This window comes from Juglans microcarpa x Juglans regia, chromosome 4S, assembly GCF_004785595.1.
Source record: "Juglans microcarpa x Juglans regia isolate MS1-56 chromosome 4S, Jm3101_v1.0, whole genome shotgun sequence".
NCBI classification, from domain to species: Eukaryota; Viridiplantae; Streptophyta; class Magnoliopsida; order Fagales; family Juglandaceae; genus Juglans; species Juglans microcarpa x Juglans regia.
In genome coordinates, this window is record NC_054601.1 from 26400458 (window position 1) to 26425407 (window position 24950).

At 34.4% G+C, this 24950-nt stretch overlaps 3 protein-coding genes and 1 long non-coding RNA gene across 8 annotated transcripts; all 4 read left to right on the forward strand.

Annotated features, from left to right (window-relative positions):
- Positions 1–986: 986 nt before the first annotated feature.
- LOC121262400 (autophagy-related protein 18h-like) lies at positions 987–7738 on the forward strand. 2 transcript variants are annotated; one of them, XM_041164868.1, is made up of 8 exons: positions 987–1414; positions 2359–2811; positions 3145–3585; positions 4225–4470; positions 4562–5353; positions 5434–5606; positions 7289–7416; positions 7507–7738. In XM_041164868.1, the coding sequence occupies exons 1-8, from the start codon at positions 1214–1216 to the stop codon at positions 7599–7601; spliced, it is 2529 nt and encodes an 842-aa protein (XP_041020802.1). In that variant the 5' UTR covers positions 987–1213; the 3' UTR covers positions 7602–7738. The 2 variants fall into 2 exon arrangements, with proteins under 2 accessions (XP_041020802.1, XP_041020803.1); XM_041164869.1 differs by having other exon boundaries at positions 988–1414; positions 2527–2811.
- An 88-nt stretch (positions 7739–7826) lies between these two features.
- Positions 7827–9401, forward strand: LOC121262401. Its single transcript, XR_005940093.1, has 3 exons — positions 7827–8038; positions 8676–8840; positions 9139–9401. It is a non-coding gene; the product is annotated as an uncharacterized LOC121262401 (long non-coding RNA).
- A 5438-nt stretch (positions 9402–14839) lies between these two features.
- Positions 14840–17541, forward strand: LOC121262402 (histidine-containing phosphotransfer protein 1-like). Of its 4 annotated transcripts, none has more exons than XM_041164874.1 (6): positions 14840–15223; positions 15406–15518; positions 15617–15740; positions 16469–16540; positions 16672–16744; positions 16854–17541. In XM_041164874.1, exons 1-6 carry the CDS (start codon positions 15219–15221, stop codon positions 16899–16901), a joined length of 435 nt encoding a protein of 144 aa, XP_041020808.1. In that variant the 5' UTR covers positions 14840–15218; the 3' UTR covers positions 16902–17541. The 4 variants fall into 4 exon arrangements, with proteins under 4 accessions (XP_041020808.1, XP_041020805.1, XP_041020807.1 ...); XM_041164871.1 differs by having other exon boundaries at positions 14846–15223; positions 15388–15518; XM_041164873.1 differs by having other exon boundaries at positions 14847–15223; positions 15672–15740.
- Positions 17542–22296: 4755 nt separating this feature from the next.
- LOC121262403 (major antigen-like) lies at positions 22297–24597 on the forward strand. The gene has a single exon (XM_041164875.1). It carries the CDS (start codon positions 22491–22493, stop codon positions 24384–24386), a length of 1896 nt encoding a protein of 631 aa, XP_041020809.1. The 5' UTR covers positions 22297–22490; the 3' UTR covers positions 24387–24597.
- Positions 24598–24950: the final 353 nt, after the last annotated feature.

Sequence of the window (24950 nt, forward strand, 5' to 3'; positions counted from 1 at the left end):
GTTATAATTAAAAAAAATTATAAAAAAAAATTTATAAATTAAGATGACTTAATATAAATATATCAAATTTATAAATTAAGATGACTTAATATAAATCAGTGTTTTCTCTCTATTTATGTTAACACTATCCTAGATTTTGGGATTCACGTAAATTCAATGATTTCTAAAATTACTTTTACGTCTATTCATCTTCGCAAATCCAAGATTCTACTGTTCTGTTCACAAATTTGACGTCACAAAGTAGCAGGATCTCGAGGATAAAATTGTAATTTCGTATTTAGCAGTTGAATTATCCATAATAACTCATGGAAGTTTAAAAAATATTTTAAATAAATTATTCACACATAATTAAATCAAGAATAATATATGTATTTACAGTTTTATTTATATTTTTATTTATAAGATTCATTTTATTAATTTTTTTTAATTTTTAATTTTATAATTTTTAACGTATCAATAAATGACACGTGGATAAATAAGTTTTTTATAAATTTTTTTAAAATATATTTAACATTTTTTTTTCAATTTTTATTTACTATTTTTTCTTATTTGGAATTATTATTAGAAATGATTAGATGTGTCTGTATTTTTGTTTATAAAAATATGAATGGTGTGATTAATAATTACCATCTGAAAATATATACATTGTTCCCCAAAAATAATAAGGGACCTGATTAATTTCAAACTTTTATTTAGATTTAAGGATGTGAAGTGAAAAATAGATAGATATATTATTTCACTTAAATTAAAATTTATTGTTACTGAAGTGTTATAATTAAAAAAAATTATAAAAAAATTATAAATTAAGATGACTTAATATAATATATCAAATTTAATTTATAATAAAATAAGAAAATCTTTCAAATCCTTCTTCTTTACTATTATATGAAATTTAAAATTTAAAAAGAAAAAATATTTTAATATCTCAAAAGTGGAAAACAAAGATTTAATTTAAAATGAAAATAGAGAAAAGAAAACGACTGAGAGGAGAGAGAGCGAGAATGTAATAAGTATAAAAGAAAGAAACCAACCGATTCCCGTCGAGGGACAAAAACCCAACCGCCATCAGCACCCACCACCACACCACAACAACAACCACCGTCATTAGTAGTTACAACCAGAAAACGCCGCCGTTTCGTACACTCGTCGTTATCGTCCCAATTTCGATTGTCCGGATCCCCTTTGCTGGCTGTATAATATTTTGACTCACTGGATGAAGAACCACGCCAACTACAACAAGCTCAACGGAAATTGTACCACCACCACCACCACCAACCACAACAACCGCCGCCATGGCAATGGATTTTTTCCTACTTCTTTGAAATTCATCTCCTCCTGTCTCAAAACCGCCTCCTCCGGTGTCCGCTCTGCCTCCACTTCCATCTCCGCTGATAACCCAGACCACAAAGACCAGGTCTGCCGCCTGCTTTTTACTTCATTTCCTCCGGGTTTCGATTAAGGGGTAATTTTTTTGACGAGAAAATACGAGGATAATAAAAGTGAGGAAGATGAAATATTGAGAACATACGTGGTTTAACTTCTTTTTTTTGTGTTTGGCTGCTTAGACAGGTTAGGAAACTGAAATGTGGGTTTTTCTAAATCAATTGATGGTTTTCAGCTTCTTGAAATTTAACTTCCTGAGTGGAATTATATTAACTTTCTTTTGTTTTATTTGCATTGGTACGGTTTTTTCGATGTGTGATTTTTGCCTCAACTAAGAAGTGGTGGTTTTTTTGTTTATACTTTGAAGCTGGAGTTTTTTTTTTTTTTTTCATTATATATATATTTTAGTTTTAATATTCTTTAGGTTTCTTAGTGACGATATGGAGCATTGTATAGTGTTAGTTGAAATATAGAAATGACTGTTTTCGAATGATTAGATTATTTGAGGAATACATAAGTGAATTACTGATTGATTGATTAGTAGGGCATGTGAAAGGTTATTAATTCTATGATTAGCCTATTAACTGTAAATTGGTGTACCTTGAAATAAATCTGTAGTCCATCACGCTTTCTTCTTGGACTTCAGCCACATATTTTCAAACTTAATAACTTGTGTCCTTTTGAAAATGGCATCGATCAAGCAGAAGGGGGAAATGATCCGACCTTATTATCTTGGAAGCCTTCATTGGGCCACTTCGGGAAAGACAGCCCTTATAACTTAATTATCATTGCATCTCATTCTTCCTTTTTATTTGATCATTGTCTCCATGGGTTAATGAGGACAGTTTTTTTCTCGCTGTTCTCTATAATGGCTTTATGGTTGCTTTTTTTTTTTTTTTTATTATTATTATTTATTTAGACTCTTTTATCATCTATTGAATTAGTTTTCAGAGCTTTTTTATTTTGCCCAAACAGGTATTATGGGCTGGCTTTGACAGATTAGAGCTTGGTCTGTCTGCCTTTAAACTTGTTCTCCTGCTTGGTTATTCCAATGGCTTTCAAGTGCTTGATGTTGAAGATGCCTCTAACTTCAGTGAACTTGTATTGAAGCGAGATGACCCTGTTACATTTTTACAAATGCAGCCCCTCCCTGCAAAGTCTGAGGGTCGTGAAGGATTCAGACCATTGCATCCTTTACTATTGGTTGTTGCATGTGATGAATCAAAGAGCTCTGGTCTGATGCATAGTGCAAGAGATGGGTTGGTCAGGGATGGTTTTACCGAACCACAAACAGGAGCCATCTCTCCTAATGCTGTTCGGTTTTACTCACTAAGGTCTCACATTTATGTTCATGTCCTGAGATTCAGGTCGACTGTGTACATGGTTAGATGCAGTCCTCAAATAGTGGCTGTGGGCCTTGCAACACAAGTAAGCATTAGCACATGTCGATTATTCATTAAAGTTACTTAGAGGGTACTTGTAGTCGGAAGTAGAATTCTTACCTTTATCCTGGACTGAACCTAACAGTTTGGATGGTTATTAGCATCCAATAGATTTCTATGTGGAATAACTTCACCAAGTACCCTGGAAAACCATGAAGAATTATATTAGATGGTTGCTGAGTTGGTGACTGCTAAACCAGACAGTTATTGGAGGAAGGCCTTGTTGTTTAGATTTAAAATAAAGTAATTTTATTTGCTATGCTCACAATCTTACTAGCGTTGCTTGCTTTTTTTTCTTTGAATTTTTGTTTTCTGTCAGATATACTGCTTCGATGCACTCACGCTTGAGAATAAATTCAGTGTCCTTACCTATCCTGTCCCTCAATTCGGAAGCCAAGGAATGGGTGGAGTTAACATTGGCTATGGACCTATGGCTGTAGGCCCCAGGTGGTTGGCTTATGCCTCCAACAACTCACTGCTGTCAAACGCAGGCCGCCTCAGTCCACAAAGTCTTACTCCTCAAGGGGTTAGCCCATCAACATCACCTGGAAGTGGAAGTCTAGTGGCTCGTTATGCCATGGAATCTAGTAAGCAGTTAGCTGCTGGATTAATCAATTTGGGTGATATGGGCTACAAAACTTTGTCAAAATATTGTCAAGAGCTTATACCCGATGGGTCTAATTCTCCTATATCATCAAACTCGAGTTGGAAAGTTGGTCGGATTGCATCACATATGGCAGAAACAGATAATGCTGGGATGGTCAGTTTTTATTAATTAATTTATTTTCATTTTTATAATTGGAGAACCATAATTTTCAATCTTGCATTGTTTTAAGTTGCTGCACAACATGTCCAGAAAAGGAAAACTTGTTACTTTTATCGTCTGATGTGTTTCATTTTGCCCTGAGGTCTTTTAAGTTAATGTTACTTACTAATCAATGCTCTTTCTACTTTTATGTTGGCTTCTATATTTCATTTTGCCATGAGGTCTTTTAAGCTCAGCTTACCCACAGATGAAAAAAAGGCTCTTTTGAGACTCTTAGGCCTCGTTTGTTTTCAAGAAACATCTCATCTCATCTCATCTCATCTCACTTCATCATTACAACTTTCCCAAATCCCCACACAAAATAAAATAAACAATTCAACTTTTTCAAATCCCAAAACAAAAATAATATTAAAAAATATATTCTAACAATATTTTATTTAACTTTTTAATTTTAATCTCATCTCATCTCTGAAAACAAACAAGCCCTTAATTTCGCTCAACAATTGTGAGTATTAATAATTTTTTTAAAAGATATATTAAATGTTACAGGGATGTTTCCAGTATTTAATGGTACTTGTTTGCCTATTTTAACATCTGAGAATATCTTTATATGTCAAGAAAACTTTATTGTAGGTTGTTGTCAAAGATTTTGGTTCCAGAGCTGTTGTATCACAGTTTAGGGCCCATACTAGTCCAATTTCTGCTTTGTGTTTTGACCCTAGTGGGACACTTCTAGTTACTGCTTCAATACATGGGAACAACATAAACATTTTCCGGATAATGCCGTCTTCCTCACATAATGGATCATTCACTCAACCACATGATTCGGGCTCTTCTTATGTGCACCTTTACAAGCTCCACCGTGGCATGACATCAGCTGTATGTTCTTGCTCTCTTGTCTACTGAACTGTAATGTTTTTACTTTTATATGTTTGTGATTGTTCTAGTTTACGGTGTGTTCATTACACAGGTGATACAAGACATCTGTTTTAGTCATTATAGTCAGTGGATTGCTATTGTTTCTTCCAGGGGCACCTGCCATGTTTTTGCTCTTTCCCCTTTTGGTGGTGAGACTGTTCTCAAAATACAGAACTCTCATATTGGTCCTACGCTTTTGCCAGTTACATCTCTACCATGGTGGTCCACTACATCTTTCATGATAAACCAACAATGTTTTTCCCCCTTGCCACCACCACCAGTTATTCTCTCCGTGGTTAGCAGAATAAAAAATAGTCAATCTGGGTGGCTCAACCAAGTTAGTAATGCGGCATCTTCTGCAGTAGGAAAGGTCTCCATTCCATCTGGTGCAATTGCTGCTGTTTTTCATAATTCGGTGCCTCACGATCTGTTACCTGCTCATCTGAAAGGCAATGCTTTGGAGAACCTATTGGTTTATACCCCTTGTGGGCACACAATTCAATATGAACTATTGACATCAATGGGAGGAGAATCAAATGAGGCTGCTTCTACTGGTCCAGGTTCTTCATTGCAGATACAAGATGAGGAGCTGCGAGTAAAAGTTGAACCTGTTCGATGGTGGGATATTTGCAGAAGTGATTGGCCAGAAAGAGAGGAATACATTTCTGGGATTACTCTTGGCAGACAAGAAACTGCAGAGATGGTCATGGATACTTCCGACTGTGAGGATAATTATACTGGAAATAAGGAGTTAGTAAAGCCCATTGAACAATCTCACTTATATATATCCAATGCAGAGGTGCAGATTAGCTCCAGCAGGATACCAATCTGGCAAAACTATAAGGTACTTGTTGTGGACTTCGTTGTGAGACAATTCTTTTGTCATTGGCAACTATATTTATGATCCTATCATCTGTATTCTAGATATCCTTCCAGAGGATGAGCTTCGGAACTAGTGACCTAAATTTTACTGAGAGTCATACCCGTGGAGAGATTGAAATAGAGAAGCTTCCTGTTCACGAGATTGAAATTAGACGGAGGGATTTATTGCCTGTTATTGACCATTTCCTGAGGAGTCAGTCCGATTGGAGTGACAGGTAAATGGTCTTTGCATGTCTGTGATCAGTTTGTAATAATGTTATAAATAATGCCTGATCTATTAGTGGTTGATGTACATTATTCTTTTTAATTTCTATCAGTGTTTTTTACTTCACTTTCTGATTTAGTAGTAAATATCCTTCTTTGTGGCGTTTGCATGATTACATGTGAATATTTGGCGTTTAAACTATTTCTGGATATAATGCTTGGGTCGTTGCAGGATATCCACATCTATGCTATATTCTTTTTCAGAAGCAACACTGCTGGACATCTAAACATGCTCTATATGCATCTAGATTCTAGAGTTTTAAGAACATATCTCGAAATTGATGCATATCTTCCATGTAATTATACTGGAGAAATAACATGGTGAAAAATGACATTACTTCAGTTACTTGGTGGAACAAACTGTTTCTGGATATTGGACTACTAAAGAAATATGGATTTCTTCCAGTTGCCTGAATAACAAATTAGAAATTAGACTTCTTGGAGTTATTTGTAAACTGGACATAGAAAAAGCTTATGACCATGTGAGCTGGATTTTTTAGATTATATGTTAGTAAATGGAACCGAAGACTGGAAGTTGGAATCTTAGACTCTTAAGACAGTGATAAAAAATGAATTTAAAATCCTTTTTATCAGCTTGTTTTTGTTCCTATTCCTTGTTTAATTACAAGTTTTAAGATTTACTTTAAGCCTCTGTGAATATTTTGTTTACTCCCACCCCACAACCCAACTTTGACGTAACACTAGAGATGCACTTTTGTCAGAGACAAGGCAAAAATTAGAAAAGTGATCAATGTGTCTCATTATGATGGACACACTCAATGATAAAATTGAGTTACGTTGTTACAGAGATGTGCTTGTTTCCGTATTGTGGCATTGGAGCGTTATGAGCGTTATGCACCACATGAAATGGGAAATTGTTAGCCTATTTGATTAGGTAGGCAGACTTCACCTATGAACAAGGGCAATTATTACTTTTATCTTTTAGGAAAGGGAAATCTTGTAATGATAAATGACCTAATGCGAAACATACAAGGAAAAATCAAGATTCCTTTTCTCTTGTTTGAAGCTGTTAGACTGACCAATAATATATAAATAAATGCCCAATTTATCCAACTTCAGCAACTCATCTTCGAAGATCCTCTGTTCTCCTTCTTTTGAGCTGCTTTCCAGCCAACTCAGGCTGCTGTCCCAGCACTGCTTGTAGTATCTTTGTTTGATATAATCCTCAAGAATTTCAATAAGCATCTCAGTTTTTTGGTTTTTTGGATATTCCATGGAATGAATCACGCCATTAATTATTTGTGGAACTGTTATTATGATTTCTTGAACTGTTACAGTTGTGAATTTTCATTGTGATTGTGGTGGTAGATTCATTTCTTAGATAGCTCTATTCTGGAAGACGGAAAGTGCCTAAAATATATATGAAAAAGTCAAGGTTCTAACTGATGTCATCCAAAATTCAAACTTTGTTCTAGGCATGACCTCTTCGCAGCTTTCCAGGCTTTCTTTAGGACCTATTAAGCTGAAAAATAATCTGGCTTGTTATTTTCTGAATTTCCGCAACCTTCACACTCATGAGGTGTCTTAGTTATTTTAAAAAAAATAATACCATCAAAATGATTTTTCTTACCTATTCTAACCACTGAGCAACTTGCTTGGTTGTTTTGTGCAGGAGCCTTGTTGGGGTAAGATGCCTGAGTCCATCTTCTAATTCTCATGAGACTAAAGATAAGTTCTCAGAAGATCCTATTGTTTGCCACTCTAAGTTGGCATCACTTGGCACAGTTGAAAACTCAGATGGTAGTATGCCAAGCCTTTAAATGTAGTATGTCTTCATCCTTTGGAAAAGAGTTGCTAATTAGTTTACTTGTTTCCTGGCATTTTTATCAGGATTATCTGGGGAATCATATACATCCATTACCCTACCTGGAACAATACAAATGTGGAGAAAGAAGGGAGATCTGTGTTTTCATCGCCTCTGCTGAATAAAAGTTATATTAACAAAGAAAGTAAACTAGTTTCTGACAAACAACCTGCAACGAGGGTTTCTCTGGTTCAGGATATTGATTTCACTAATAGTCTATCCTCTTTAAAAAGTAACTCACTTTCTGCTGATAGATCCATTGCCAAAGAAATCGAGTCATCAAATAGTTGGGGGGTCAGTGAAGCTTCAAATATAAGCTCCAACCACTCTGATTTGAGTATGAATATCCTTGATGAGGGATTAGTACATGACTCTCTAGACTTTGATCAATATTTTCTAGAGGGGTATTGTAAAGCATCACCTTCGTGTGACTCCCATGATTCAGCTGAAGTTGTCACTGATGTGGACAGCAACAGTAGTCCCTGTGATGGGAGAAATCTGAGGAAATTGGTGACAATGATGACATGCTTGGTGGTGTATTTGCCTTCTCAGAGGAAGGTAGGGCTTTGAAAGAATTGGGCTTACTTGTTCATACTCTTAATCTCTACAAGAATACAAAGATGCTTCTGACCTTGCTATATTTGGACCTATCATATCTGTATCATCCATGTCGCACTTGCAAATGGGGCCTATAATATCTGTATGATGCAATCATTTTCTTTCTGAAATAGATATTCTTTTTATTTTTGTAATTTGGATGACATGTTTTCTATGTTCATTTTAACATACATGTGACAGAATATTGATTCTTTACAGTATCTTTGCATCCATTTTTTGTATTTTATATCACTTTTCAGAAAACAAACAGTAGAGTGACGTAAAGGACTTGTAGCAATTCTATTACTGCCTTTCCTACTTGGTTTCTTTCCATAGTTGAATTATCATGAAGGATATATGATGCTTCAAAATATTTTGTATAATTTTTTTTGTATATTATTTCATTTGTTTCATTATGTAGTTAAATTATAACGTTCTCTTTCTTCAAAAAAAAAAAAAAAATTATAACGTTCTCTACTAAGATCACATCGCGAGGGGGATTGTTGCTTTTGTGGACATGGTTATGTCTCTGATTTTCATCTTGCATTTTATTATCCATCTGAACCCTACCCTAGTAATGTCATTTTTCCTATTGCAGGTTGATGTGAACCTTCTGGTGTCTGATGCCACCTTCTCTTGCTTTCAGAATGTTTATGTAATGATTGGTCAAAGCTCAGCCTAATGCAGGATGAGATTCTAATGGACAAAATGCAGTTTATTTCCTTCCAACGATTGAATAGCTACCAACTAATTGATACAAGTGGTATGATCTTGGCTCATCAAAGTGTTGCTGTGGCAAATGCCTGTTTTCTTCCGTTCTAATCCATTGTATTATGTATATCTTGTAAATTGAAATTCATAATACAAATTATTCGTGTGGACAGGTTCATTCTAAGTTGTGTAACATTATTCATTCTTCAAGAAAAAGAAAATGAAGGAAAATGAAAGAGCATATTCCTGTGCACAATGCATTTCTTGTCTGACCAGGTTATCCTTAGATGATACGGGTATATACTAACATGCAGTTTAGTGGAACTATTTCTCACACTTATTTGATGCAGGGATGGCATGGCGGGAAGTTTACTATTCTTGAGCTTCTTGTCAATAAAATGATACTTCTACCCTGGTCCAAGCTAAAAGAAATGATACTCTTACCCTGGGAAGGTAAGGCCTTTTGAAGCAGACATACTCTTCAAATTTGGGGAAAAAATCATGCATATAAATGGTATGTTTACACATTTGCTAGTAAATAGCAGAACTCAAAAAGATATTACCAATGTTAGTACAGTTAAATGGTAATTATTTCCCTCGTGGGGATTTTGGGTACACCTTATGGGAGCGAAGAGCTGCTGATCGTGTAGTTTAGCCTGTCTTGTGTCTAAGAGCTCGTTTAGATACTAAGAATATCTCAAAATATTTGTTAATATTAGTGAAATAGTTTATAAATAGTAATAAAATAATAATGAATATGAATAGTTTGTAAATAATAATGAAATAGTTTGATAATATTAAGAAAGAGATCCTAAATTGTTAGAAAATTGTTTGTGTGATCTGAAAAGGACTTGTGCATGAGGTGTCCTATATGAAAGGACAAATACTAGTAAAGGTTGGAGAAATATGATGATCAATTAGATTAGAGTAAAGGTTGTTCATATTTCAAATTGAAGGGGGGGGCGGGGGGACCACATAGTTATTAATTTTGAGGGGCAACAGCCTCTCTATAACCATGTGCAGCTTTCAGCTTGTATAGTCGGCCTAAGTTCTGGTAGGGCTCTGTTTATTGCTGGCCCCATATCATTTATGATATAACCTTTCTGATGTTAATGGTTCAACACCAGGACAAGATTATAATACTGATCAATGATGATCTGTTAGAATTCTCAGGACTATTTATTTTCTGATCAGTGAGACCAATATTTATTGATGTTTGGTTTAAGGTATGTATGTTTTTTAAGAAAAGTTGTTCTTTTTTTTAATTCTGTTGTTAAGTTCAGTTATATAAATATAAATAAATCTCACACATTATTAGTGATGGAACTCTGCACAGACATACCATACACTGACAAATCAACAATAGGGAATTTGCTTTGGTGGTGACCAAATAAATGTGGGTGTATGGGTGGGCTCAATTTAAGCATGCTCACCTTAGCTAATTTGTCAGAGAGAATGTGGTTATTTAAATTTTTGGTAACAGCCGAAATAACATGTCATGTCATGAAAGTTGTGATGTACAATTTCTTGTGGGTACTGACAAAGAACATTCATGCAAGGTTTCTTGATGGTCTATGTTCATTCATGGCTTTGGATACCCCAAAGTATCCTACATTTTTGTATTCTTGTGTCCTGCCCTGCCATCTACATTAATGGCAATAAAATCTACCAAATATTGGACCCCCACTCCACACTTAGGTGCCCTTCCCATCAACAGAAAGGAATCATGCATACAAACTGTATATGAGACTTATCCCTCCACTCCTACTGGCCAGTAGGAGTGGCATGGATCATCCAATAAGGGACTGATTCATTCATTCATTTAGATCATGTGGACATGTATAATTGGGGGGGCGCACCATGCCGAGGCTATCATAGTTCTTCATGAATGCCTTAGGATTGTCTTGGTCGAAGCTGTTAAAGGGACTAATACAATGGCTTCCTAGAATTTGCAGCAAGGTAGTGAATGAAATGCTAAGTTGCCCTAATGTATTATTGGTGTTATCTGCATTTGAAGGATATAGTAGATAAGGGTTTTAAATGAGCATTTGCTCCCAATTATACATGGAAAGGCTGTATCAGTGGACTAGACAAGGGTGCACAGCCTGCACATCCTGTCTAGTTAAAACCAAGCATCTTGAGATTTGGAAATAAGAATTATTCTTGTGAGAGGTTGTACGATAGGTTGAAACGTCTCTTAATAGAAAAGTTTGAACTTTGAAATAATGGATTAGTTTTAAAATGTTGTATGTCAAAGTAATCATTCTTTCTAGAGGGATTCCTTCTCTGAAACCTCCCACTACACTGTAAAAAAAAGGTTCTCTCTTTGTCTTCTTCCATCTATCATCAATTTTCTTTTCATTTCATTACTCCTACCTACCTTCACCCCTCTCTATCTTACCTACTCACTTCTACAACACCACCCCCCTACAATTATTACCAATGTGATCCTACAAATTCAAACTCTGAAAATCTAATTAAATACAGCCTTTTCAAAATAATACTATATGCAGTTATTAAGTGTATAAATACTATGCAGTTATTTTAAAAAAGAGTAGAGATTATAATTAAAAAATTATTATTTTTTATGTGAGTTCTGTATTTATTTATTATTTTTAAAATAATTATATGACATTAATTATAATTCACAATTATAATTATCATTTCTCTCAAAAAAATTTGCTGAAGTGGCAGTTTTCTAGGTAATTAAGGCAGTTTCAAAGCCAAGAAACAATGTAACTGTGACTACTACTATCGTCCCGTTTTCAGATTCTTTTACCTTATTTTATCCTTTTTTGGTTGTCTTACATTGTTTTGAAGTGATTGTTGGAATCCTCGTCCTTTTCTTTTATACCCTAAATAATACTCAATAGAATTGTTTGCTTGTAAGAAAAATAGTAATCTTTAAGCTACAAGAGGATACCATTGGGCCCAAAAGTGAAGATGCCATTCAAAAGTCTTCGGTTCCCACTAAATTAAAAATTAAAAAAAATTCCAAAAAAAAAGGTGAAAAGAGAACCATGCATTTGATGATCTTAGGTGTCACAGCTAGGTGCTTACAAATATGCAACAAGTACAGCATGTACTTGTCCCCCCCTAGATAATGCCCTAAGCACATGACACGCGTAAGACTCCCCCCCTGCAAAAAATAAATTAATACTGCACCAATTAAACATCTCAAAATAATTTGTGGGAGAAATGAAAGATTTGATATTTGATATATGTCCTTCGTGACAGATTATGATAAAAAGTAGATATAAAATAATAATAAAATAATAAAGAATAATAAAGAATGAGATATTCTTAATATCCGTTAAAATGAACTAATGTTGTAGCTTATCTTTGTGAGGGCATATCATACAGTAAGTTGTATCTATTTTTTTTTTTTTTTTCTATTATTAAAAACAGTACTCATCCAATCAAATGATGCATCCAACCAAACAAGGACAACAACACAAACAAGAAGAAAAACAAAGAGGACCAGGTATTTCATAAAGATTCATCTTGATAAGATCGAAAGCGTAGGCGTGAAATGCAAAGGGATAAGAGATAAAAAGCGGGGACTGACAGATAAGTACTGGGGAAAAACTAGATAGGATCTCGTCTTCTCTTTTATAATATATTAATATTTGTAGAAAGTGATGTGTTTAGCAATAATCTTTTAGAAAGAGATGTTTATTTTCTTTCCCCCCCCTTTTTCTTGCCTTCTTGTGGCACTTGTTTCACGATTTTCTTTTAGAATAGACAAAAGTCTAACTAAAGATCTCAGTGATATATATATATATATATATATATATAGATGTAACTTGTCTTCAACTTCAAGTCAGTTCCAGTACACATCTCAAAATGAGCTTTGAAAATGTGGGTTTTATTTAGCCGTGATCTTTTGTGAAATATGGCTGCAGATATGGTACTAACTTCTTGATCTGCGCATTGAAATTATATATCTGAAATTTCCGAGTGATCTTGAATTAAACTGCATGCATGAATAAATTATATATAAATATTTATCTGGTAGTATACTCAACGCACTACAAAAAAAATAAATATTTATAATAAATTGTAATTTACAACAAGAATAATTATTTATGATAAAATTAAATTTAATATTTTAATATAAAATAACTGATGACGTGTAAACAATTTTTTTGTAATCTCGTACCATTTTATCAGCTTTCTCCGTCAAAAGCTTGACAAAACTTTGCATCTATCAGACGAAAAAGTAAAACTAAGCTAATATTTGGTGTATAAAAAAGAGGCTGAAAATTTGTTTCGACTGAAATGGACAAGCTAGCGCGCGAGGACTCACTAGGGAGTGGAGAGGGAAGACTTGGACAAAGCTAGCTATACTATAAGAGTTAGCACCTTGGAAGACAACAAAACTAGTTGAAGAAATTAAAATAACAGAGAGAAAGAGAGCAATAATTCATCATGAAAAAGAAAAGAAACCACCTAGTTGTGCTAGCTTTGAACGATAGTTACACCTTGTCCTTTTTGTGTTATATATATAATATATATATATATATATTTATATATATATATATATATATATATATATACACGCGAAACGACACCGAATAAGTTAGTTTCGGAGTGCACCTTATATAATAATTTAAATAAAAAAAATAAAAAAAATAAGTAACTTATTTATCTAGAAAAAGAAAATACAAAGTTAAAGAATGATAAAAAATTAAGATTAAAAAAAATCTAAATTTCAATAAACTATGAGTATTGGTATGCATCTATATTACTCTATATAATAATATAATATTATTAATTTAATATTAAGGGCATTTTTGTAAAATATGTTCTTTTATTAAATTTTACAAGAGAGTTACACGTTAAATGGTCAAGAATTTTAAGGACCTTCTATAAGGGAGCTACACGTCAAATGATCAAAAGTTTTAAGTGTCTTTTGATAATATTAAACTTAACAGACTTGACAAAAAACAAAAAAGTTAACTAAAAAATAACAAAAGTTATTATTCATAGTTAGATAGTAATTTATTATAATAGAGTAGATATATGATCATTAAATTATTAAACTACAACTTAATTCTTACCTCATCAAGATTTGATTCATGTAAAGAAGTAAGATAAACGAAAAATTAGACTGTGTACATGAATCTTAGGAGTTAGCCGCCGGATCATCTTAAGAGAACATTAAAAATGAAATGATCATAGGTGGTTTAGAGCATTGATATTGGTTTCATTAAATTTATCTCTAAAATTTGATAAAAAATATATATTTTTCATAAATCTAAAACCTCCTTAACCATAATCTTACATTGAATTAACTATTGGATTAGTCAAAATAATAATATAATATTATTTTTTTAATAATAATATTTTTAATTTATTTTTTTTCATATTTTAAAATTATACTAACTATATGTTAACTAATAATTTAATTTGATACTTAAATTATTATTTACCAACTTAAATATATTGTGGCTCAAAAAAAATTGGGAAACAATAATTTAAGTAAATAAAATAATAGTTATAGAGTGTGAACAGTTAGGCTTCGTTTGGTTAGTTAACTTCTCTCAACTTATCTCAACTCATCATTACAACTTTCTCAAATTCCAATACAAAATATAATAAATAATTCAACTTTTTCAAATCCCAAAATAATAATAATATTAAAAAATAATATTCTAATAATATTTTATCATCTCAACTCAACTCAACTCAACTCACTTCAACATTCAAACACAACCTTAGTCTTCAAATTTGGAGATGAACTTAAATGTATTGTAGTTGAAAGTTGAAGATTTTAGTGTATGTTGAATCCAATGCAGTAATTTTAAATATAAATTCATCAAATTTTGAAGATGATACTCATTTGAGGAGTCCAATATCAATGCTCTTAGAGGCTTAAAATGACAACTTTGATAATTTAGTGATTATATTACAAAAGAATTGATAGCTTGAGACCATAAAATCTATTCTTTTAGATTTTTTTTCTGATATTGTACAACATGCGGAAAAACGGAAAGAGGGCATGGATTGGTATATGAGTTTTAACGTGAGATCTTTAATTTGAAAATAAAAATTAAAAGCTACATGTCTCAATTTGTGAAAGAAGCCGACATGAGAAACAAGGGTTATAATTTCCTCATGCTCGTAGTCTCGTAGAACAGTACTTGAAAAAGAATTAAAGAAAGCAGCGAAAAGAGAGCTACTTTATTTGCTGTATGCATATATAGTTAGCACCAGAGGCAGGAATCTGAGAGTTTTTCTCCGGAAAGAGTTTCGCTTTTTACATCTCTCTCAGGGTTCTACTCTTTTCAAGGGGGAAAAACATTGACAGAATGACGAAATGAATCTTTAAGATCTGGATGTGATTGGAGAAAACTTGAAAAAGCTACAATGGATAGTGTGGTTCAGCTGCAGAAGCAGTTGGTTGACTACATAGCCTCGCTCTTTCATGAGGTCAGTATGCTAAGAACTATGCACATTATATGGAAGCAGAAGAACGACTTTCATGACCTGGCTTTGTTTATAATCTTATCTTCTCTCTCTCTCTCTCTCTCTCTCTCTCACTCTCTCTCTTCTTGTTGGGTTGGGTTTTGATGCTAAGTTTACTATGTGAAAAGGGATTTCTGGATGAGCAGTTTAACCAGCTTCAGCAATTGCAAGATGAGAGCAACCCAGATTTTGTGGTGGAAGTGGTGTCTCTCTTCTTTGAGGATTCTGAGAGGCTTCTCAATGAACTGGCCAAAGCTCTGTATGCACTTCTCTCATCTCTCATCAAGTGATCTATTTTACGTCTCATTCATGATTTTCCTTCAAAGAAATGCCTTTAAATTTTTTTTCTTGTTGTAGTTGGGTTCCTTTTAGATCTTCTTCTTCCTTTTTTTAATCCAAATTTATTATTCAGAGAGCAGAAGACTATTGATTTTAGAAAGGTGGATGCCCATGTTCACCAGTTCAAGGGCAGCAGCTCCAGGTGATTCTCGCTTTTCCCTATTTTTATTTTCCTTTTAGCCTCCTTGTGCTTTGAGAAATAGCTTTTCTCAACTATTCTGGGGTTAACTCCTTAAAACGAGATTGAAGCGATTATATTTTCCATATAGCGGAAGGTGACAGGTAATTTAGACTTGTTTCCTGCAGTTTTGGCTACATATTTTTTCGACTTTCAGAACCAGAAGAAGCAGCACATGATGCATCACTGCATACAGCTATATATTTTCGTATCACCATAGTTTCTTGAATATGCAAATTCATAAGAGAAAAAAAAAAACGAACTTCCTGATCCAAGCACATGTATCCATTGTTGGTACGTACGCGGCTTGAGCCATTCATGATTCCCATGATACCAATGAGTACTGGAATTTCCGTAGAAAATCCAAGGCATGGACTTAGGCTAATAAGTTAAAATCGGCCGATCCAGATCTGGAATACAATTCCAGAAAATAAATGAAAGCTAAAGGTCCCATCTTGCTGCACAAAATTCATTGAGTACTGACTGTTTTCTAGTACTGAGACACAAAGAAAACAGTTAGTTCCTTAACACCCATAACCCCCACATGAAGACATTGACAATATCACCAGGCCACAGTTCTAAGGAAGTACTCGGTCATTCTAAAGGAAACAAAAGAAGTTTGCTGTAGGAAAAGTTGTTCTTTCACTGTTCTTCCGATATTAGATTTTTCATCACTGGGATCTTTTTGGCAGTATTGGCGCACATAGGGTTCAGAAAGTCTGCATTGCCTTCCGGAATTACTGCGAGGAGCAGAATGTTGAAGGGTAAGTTTTCTTACCACACCCATACTTATACAAAAAACCTCCATTAATATCCACATATCTTAGACCAAGCATGCATTTCTCTATTAGATTAATGATCATATTCTGATAGAGTAGAGCCTTGGCATATATAGGTGTCTCAAATGTCTGCAACAAGTAAAGCATGAGTATTCCCTTGTGAGAAACAAGCTTGAAACTCTGTTCCAGGTAAGGAGAAGATCATTTTGTAGAGAACATATATCGTTTAAGAAACGCTAGCTGTTCATCAGCTTTTTGGTCTCGAAGCCTTAACTTTGATCTATTTGTTTGCCTGTAGCTTGAGAAACAGATTATTGCTGCCGGTGGTTCACTTCCGGCCACATAGTGAGATCAAGTAAAGCTAGCTAACAAGCTATATCTCTCAACGAGAGCCCAATATTGGAGTACTTTTAAATTTGTAGAAAGTTGTTCATTTCTTTCGTCTTAAGTTTTCTGCAAGTCTAAGATCATGCTGAAGGGTTAATCCATGAGCTGATCGCCGGGGAGTACTTGAAGGCTTATCATGAATTACTTGAGATTATATATGGAGTGAACAAAGAATGTGAATAAACCCTTTCTATTTCGTCTCCAAATTCTTCTTCATCTTGATCTTCTTCTAGTAATCATTTAATGTCGACAAAAGCAAATAGCCTTAAAAAGGACTACGGTTATGCTCATTGCAGCCCTTGTCAGACATTCCACTGGATTATTTGGTACGTAAATAGTTCATGAAAAGAACCATGTATACAACCTGGAAATCTCATATATATATATATATATATATGTATATATGTATGTATGTATGTGTGTGTGTGTGTTGAGGCGTCCTCTCTGTCATATAATTATAAGCTAGCTGCACATTCAACGCAAATGTACCTTTTACATCTGAAAACTGCAGCGACCTTGAGCTAGCTACTCTTTGGTTGATGCTCGATCTCACATATTATATATATAACATGAGTACGTAGTACTCCTTTTGGTTCCAAGCTGGCATTACAAAAACAAAACCTGTGCAGGAGATCAGGAACTTGGATTTATTTTTTTCTTTCTTTTTCAGTCATTTGATTTGAAGACCACTAACTAAGGATCAGTTACTCAAATTAAGTTGGTTTTCGTTTTCTGTAAAATAATCCGGCCAAGTCGGATATTTATGAGTCTTCTGATCAGCGGTAGTACTAGAAATATTATACTTATCGTTTATGTGATGATATTGGCCTGAATATAGCATGAGCTAATTATTCAATGAATTTGGTGGTGATCTTGTATTAGTTTACAACAATGGAGTTCTTCGATGATCCATTCATGTGGACAACGATATATATAAATATATATAGCCAAATTAATTAAAGCCAGTACCCATGACATATATAATTTTAACGAGGAGCTGCAAGAATATATAGTTGGCATGCATATAAGCAATGAAATTGTGTATTGAAAAAGAAGAACAAGCCCACGTTGGTAAGATGCAGCATGCAGATGGTTTTTCTTTTTCTTTTTTTCTCTAAATACAAAAAAATAAAACTATTATCTAATGATCATGGCAATATTCAGTGAACATGCATGTGTATTGAATAAGGTCAACTGTTTAAGCTGTCTCGGATCTGGGTTCGCGTCTCCTCGTCTACAGGTAAATGTGCAGGCAAGGACAAAAATACAAGCTGTAATTCAGAGGTCCTATATATATATATATATGACTCCAATGATCAAACATATTAATTATATGCAGCTAGCTAGCTAGCCATTCTTCAGATCATCATGATCATGATATATTATTGCAGATTCTGTGCTCAAAGTTTCCTGAAGCTCGATCGACAGATTCCTCCATTTCAACATCGATATCATGTACTACGTACTTTCACTAAATATTTTAATTCAATCCGATCAGATAATTGATATATCATATATGAAACTCATCATGTACGTATTTCAAGTACTGGATGCATGGATCAATCGGTTGGGTCATAACCTTAATTCATTGAATCAATCATGTTGAAAATGAATTAAAATCTTAAACTTAAGAGAGTCTTCATGATAAACTTAATCTAGTATACCGTGCGTTGTTTGGAATTCCAAGAGGATTAAATGTTCATTATGGCTACTTAAAAGGAATATTAATACATTCTATACATAACATGAGTTAAAACTTCGTATTTGTTTATTAATGGTGGATTTACTTTTTTTTTTTTAAATGAGTACGTTCAAATAGCTACTTCCCAACAATTACGTTGCCTTCAAAACCAGCTCAAACACATCTATGAAAATTATAAAGAAGTTTGAAAAGAAAGACTAAGTTAACACAACAAAGAAGAAGAATGGAAATCTCCTCCTCCAAATTATCAAAGCTTCTCCTTTGATGTAGCAGTACGTGACCAATTCTCAATAGTCTTAGCAATACGAAGAAATCACAGTCGAAATATTCTGGAAATAATAAGAGAAAAGGTACAGACCATTATCCCTTTAGTGGCAGAAGCGATGGCAGTGCTACTAGCATCCAACATGGCTTCCACTCAAAGTCTAGCGATAATAGAAGAGATGCCCAATCGGTAATTACATCTATTGAAAGCCTAGATTCCACTCCCTTTTGAAACATCTCAACTATCATTGAGGACATTCATCACATCTCCCAACATCATCAAGATTGGAAATTTACTAAAATTCATCGATCTCAAAATCAATATGCTCACTCAGTGGTGCAATGGACAGCTACCAATCATGTTTTTGGAAGCCTACCCTTAAATAATATTCCTAGTTACTTCTTGTATATTGATAGTGAAAATGATTCACCTTAAACTTTTGTACCTTTATTTGTTTATAATATGCTTAACTAAAAAAAAAAAAAAAAAAAAAAAGGTTGCCTTCAAAACCAGGCCTTCTTTTTCCTGAATTCTCGCCTCCCAAAAGCAATGGGAGCAAATACTCCAAATTGCCTTCGATCGCCTCTCATGAGAAATAAAACAAAACGAAAAAAACAAGCCCAAATGAAAGGAAAAAGTCTCCTTGCGCATGTGCCATGCGCAAGTCTCCTCTGAAAGGAAAAAGTCCATGCATATCAATGAAAACCAGCTTCATGACTCTCATCCAGATCCGCCAAAATTCTTGAAGCCATCTCAGGCCCTAAATCCATAGGCCCATTATGGTTTCAAATTAGGCTCACATTTGTGGGCTTTGTAATTTCCTGCACTTAGCCCATTACTGTTGACAGAGAAACCAAAAAATGCATCCGAAAACGAAGTGTGTATATAGTAAAAAATAAAAAGATGGATAGACCCAAAAAATGCATGCCGGATCTAAGCATAATTAAGAAAAATTTATGTATGGAAAAAAATAATGGCATAATGATCTTAATGTTTCGAGATAAATGATGTTATTTTCACTATTTGCAAAAGGGAAAATGATAACCTTACAATCATTTTACAAATGTTTTACAACCCAACATAAAATGGAGGGTACTTTTGTAATATTAAAATTTATATTTAATTGAGTGGCATGATTTTATGGGTTGTTTGAAAATGAGTTGTATAATAATTATAAAATAGTTATAGGTGTATCATTACTCTTTTTACAAAAAACTTATATGAAATTTGTCTATTTGAGACTTGTAACCAACGGCGGACCTATAAAGAGGTAGGAGAGCCGTGACCTCCCAAAGTTTGAAAAAAAAATTTATATATATTAATTTTGTATCATTTAATAAGATTATATTAATTTCATCTTGTGTTGGCCCCCTCTCTAAAAAATTATCTTGGCTCCTCTACAAAATTATTTTGATTTTATAGATTATTTTGACTTAGAAATAGAATAAAAAATATTTTATTATAGTTTTAGTTTTACTCAACCCCTACAACAAACTCTTGATTCCGCAACTGCTTGTAACTATCATTACTCATATTTGAAAAAGAAAAATGATATAAGAACACAATTTGTTTAGTATAAAAGAATTATTAATTTTATTTACTTTGAACTGCTGCAAAGTATAGAAATTTTGAATTGAAGTAAAAAAATATTAATATTTTAATATGTAATAATAGTTTAAATTAAGTTGTAATATAGTTGGTGGTGTATCATTATCATTTTTTCAATTGCCTTCTGACACAACTTATCTGTTCTTTCTGAAATTCAAAAAGTCTGAAATTTCAGCCTATCTTTACCTTTTGTGCCCACTGAACCCTCTCTTCCCTTAGCATCACGCCTCTTCCGATACGGCCACCGTTCAATGGTGCTGACCCGAGATAGAGAACTCTCTCACTCTCTCTCTCTCTCTCTCTCTGTGATCATGACAGGTGGGCAATGAGGGTCTCTTTGCATGTTGATTGTGAGCCCAAGTGGTTTTTGCTAAACAAAACAGAGAGAAAGGGAGAGCGTGAAAATTTAGACAAATAGTCCCTTTCTCGATTTTCATTACTGGGCTTCTAAGTTTTTAAAAAAAATGGAGGTTACTGAAGTTTAGCAACAACAGGTTTCATGGAACCTCTCTTGCTAGTTTTGGTTTATGGGTTTTCTCAGAATGTGGATTTGACTCTACTACATTATTTTCTTTGGTAGTCTCTAATTTTTAAAGAAATATCACAACTTTCTTCCGAGTATCTCAATCGTGCATGATGTCTCTCTACCTAAATTTCAAGGAGGAAATTCTCTGACTTTGGTCATCTTTCCAATGTAATTTGTTGTTGTATTATAAGATTATGAGAAAGGCTATGGAACAGGTTAAGAGCAACAAGCAGCAAGCAGGCTCTAATGGCAGACTCTATCAATGCAAATACCATTTTCTCAGCACAGTAAATCCACTTCATCTCTCCTCATTTTTCCACGTTTGTTCACTCCAAAATCGATCGTTATCCCAAACTGAGGCTGTCATGAGCCCAACTTTCATAGTTGATGGCAAGCCATTCTCTGCTCTCTCATAAACTTCTTTTGTTAATTGTTACAAAACAAGCACAGAAGAAACCGAAATAAAATGAGGCGCAACTGTGTCAGAAGGCAAAAGAAAAAAAGAAAAGAAAAGAAAAGAAAATGACAATGCTACTTTCTAAACGTGTTGTAGGCGAATTGTAGACAAAATCTAAACGTATCATTCGATCACATTAATAATAAATAATTTTTTTTATACTTTTCTATTTATTTACAAAGATTTGTTCAATATTTGTGTATTTATGTTTTACAAATCATTTCGTATGACAGGCCGGGTCTATTTAGATAGTAAAAATATTTTATTTCATCTCATCTTATCTAATTTTATTATTATAATTTTTTAAAATTCTTATCTAAAATATAATAAATAATTCAGATTTTTTAAATTTTAAAATAATAATAATATAAAAATTAATATTTTAATAATATTTTATTTAATATTTAATTTTTATTTAAAATATTTCTCTTTTCTTACTTACCAAACAGCACCTTACAGTCCAACAAAGAAAGACAGGTGAGAGAAAGGATCCGTATCTACTCCAGCAGCGGTACCAGTACAACAAGGACGTACCCAGAAACCCACTAAACCGGAGTGAGTATGGCCCAACACCATCCAGCCAAACCATATCTACTTCCTCTTCACCTCCCAACAATTACTTTTAAAAAAAGAAAAATAATTTACTCATAATATTTTTTATATTTTAAATAAAAAATATTTTTATAAAATATCTTATAAAAATAATAATATTTTATAATATTACTGTAAAATATATTGAATAATTTGTTGTGTTGATATCGAGAACTCGAATAAATCCTCAAAAGCTGGGCCCCAAAATTTGAATCATAGAAACAGCCCCCCCATTTACCCCTCTCTCTCTCTCTCTCTGCATCTCTCTATCTTCAAGTATCAGCTCTCCACCATAACCTTCGAATCCCAATCCCATCTTGCTATCGAAAAAGACTACTTTGCTATCATCACAGCCTCAAAAAAAAAAGAAAAAAAAAAGAAAAGAAAAGAAAAGCAACAATGGCAAAAACGAAAGTGACCCGTCAAGCCAAAGACCACAAAGAAGCAGCCCATCAACCCCAAGACGGAAGCCAAAACCAACGAGCCAAACCTATGGATGACCCTTCAGAGAAGCTCCAGAGCCTCAAGTCCCTCAATTCTCTCCTTCTCAAAGAAACCTTTGAGCGCAGACAACAGGTCGAGTCCTTGGAACAAGCCAAGGAGTCCTTGGAGGCCGAGTTGACACTGTCTGGGATGGAAAAGAAGGTTCTGGAGGCCGAGTTGATTCGGGCAACTGAGGAAAGTGTTGGGTTGGAGTTGGAGAAGTATGTGGTATGTACCTTTTCGGAGACCCAGATGGATGAAATGGGTGTTGGGTATGACGGGTTGTTGAGAGAGAAGGGCGAGATTGAGATATTGAGCCGCGAGAGAGAGTCTGAGATTGAGTTTTTGAAGAAAGTGGTCAGTGGGCTAATGACTAATCTTGAAGATGAAAGAGAGAAACTGAGTCGAGTTTACCAAGAGAGGGATTTTATTAAAACAGAGATTGACGGCCTAGCTAAGAAGGCAAATAAGTTGAGAGAAAAAGTGGTTGAGACGGAGAAAAAAGAGAGGAAAACTGTAGAACAGGTTGAAAAACTAAAAAGGGAACGTGAAAGGTTAGTGAAAGAAAATTTGGAGATTGAGAAGGCCGTCGAGGACTTGAAGAGGGAGAAAGAATCCGTTGAGAGGGATTCGGAGGAGTCGAAAAGGGTTATTGAGACTTTGAAGATGGAGATTGAGGGATTTGCGAGGGAGAGGGCTGAGGTTGAGAGGGAGAAAAGTGACCTTGAAGTGAAGATTGTTGAATCGGAGAAAGAAGTGAGGGAATTGAGTGAGATTGTCATGAATCTGCGGATGGAGGATGAGGTTCTAAGCTCTAAAGTTTTGGAATTGGAGAAGAGGATTGGTGAGGCTGTGGATAAGGAAAAGGAGATGGCGATGGAGATTAATTTCTTGGCGGAAGAAACGAGGGAGAAAGAACGAAATATTGAGAAGTTGAAAGAAGAAAGGGATTCTTTCCGGAGGATTTCGGATATGACTAGCAAGGAATCAGAGTTTAGGCAGCAAAGAATTGAGGAATTGATTCGAGAGAAAAATGTGATGGAGGAAGTGAAGCTTAGCCAAGAAAGTGAGATTGTTGAGCTGAATACAGAGGTTGATAGATCAAAGAATGTTGTATCTACATTGCGAGATTCTTGTAGAAATGAAGAAGAAAATAACAAGCAGTTAATCTCTGAAGTTAGTCTATATAAGGATGCTTTTGATCGAGTTAGGCCTGAGAGGGATGAGTTGCAAAAGGGTTTTGAGGAGGAGAACAAGAAAGTGAAAAACATGGAGGTATTGATTTTGGAGAAGGAAAAGAAGATTCAAGAAACTGCGGAAGAGTTAGGGCGGATGAGGAGTGAGCAAGAGAATCTGATCGAGAAAAATAAGGCAATAGAGAACCATTTGGAAGTTTTGGTAAAGGAAAAAGATTTGGTGCAGAAAAACCTTGCTGAGGCGCAACGAGGAGTTGATAATCTGAAGGCTAAAATGGAATCAGCGGGGATTAATTCAGAGTTGGCATTGAGCATGGTGAAGAACACTGCAGCACTCGTGTGTAACTCTCAAGGCGATAGGGATGGTAAGAAAGATGAGGTTATCAATGGGCAGAAGGTAGAGGATGAAATTCAACCATATGCGATGGAGTTAGATGCCATCAAGACTGCTTTCAGAAGCAAGGAGAAGATGGTGGAAGATATGAAGAAACAGCTTGGGTTTCTGCAGAACTCTGTAGCCGAAGCACATAAGCAGAAGAGCTTCTGGACTCTGGTTTCTTCTGCAACTACAATTTTTGCTGCAGCTTCTGTTGCTTATGTTGCTAGAGGACGCTGAGCGGTTAAGTTTTGATCTTTTATAATTGAGAAAAGTTGCTTTTGCTTCTATGATCAACTAATCAAGTTCCAGTTGAAGAAAAAAACCAATGCCATTTTGGTACTTGCTTATGATTTTAGACAATAATGTCTCTTTTAAAGCTGCTGAAATACTATCTCGGCAAATATGTTTTGACTACATTTTGGGTGGATATGAAACAATCTCTTATATGTTAGCATCTGTTCTTCCTATTGTTTTTTTCGCTTTTGAGGTTGTTTGCTCATTATTCTTCACAGCTCCGGTGCCCGACTGTTTGAAAAATATTGAGAAAAATAGGAGTGAAAAATGCAGCTAGAACTTTGTCCTTTTCCAATGAAGTGTGTCATCATGTGGATCATTATGAAAGAGAGGCTGCAATACCTACGAATGGGGTTGTTAATCCATGTTGCAATGTTGCAAGTACTAAGATATCCTTCTTGATGCCTTGTTTGGATCAATCTGTGACGTAATTTACAATATCTCAGTATAATGCTCCTACAATAGGTGGTTATCAATGGAAGTAAAGAGATTGTTGGCTAAGGCATA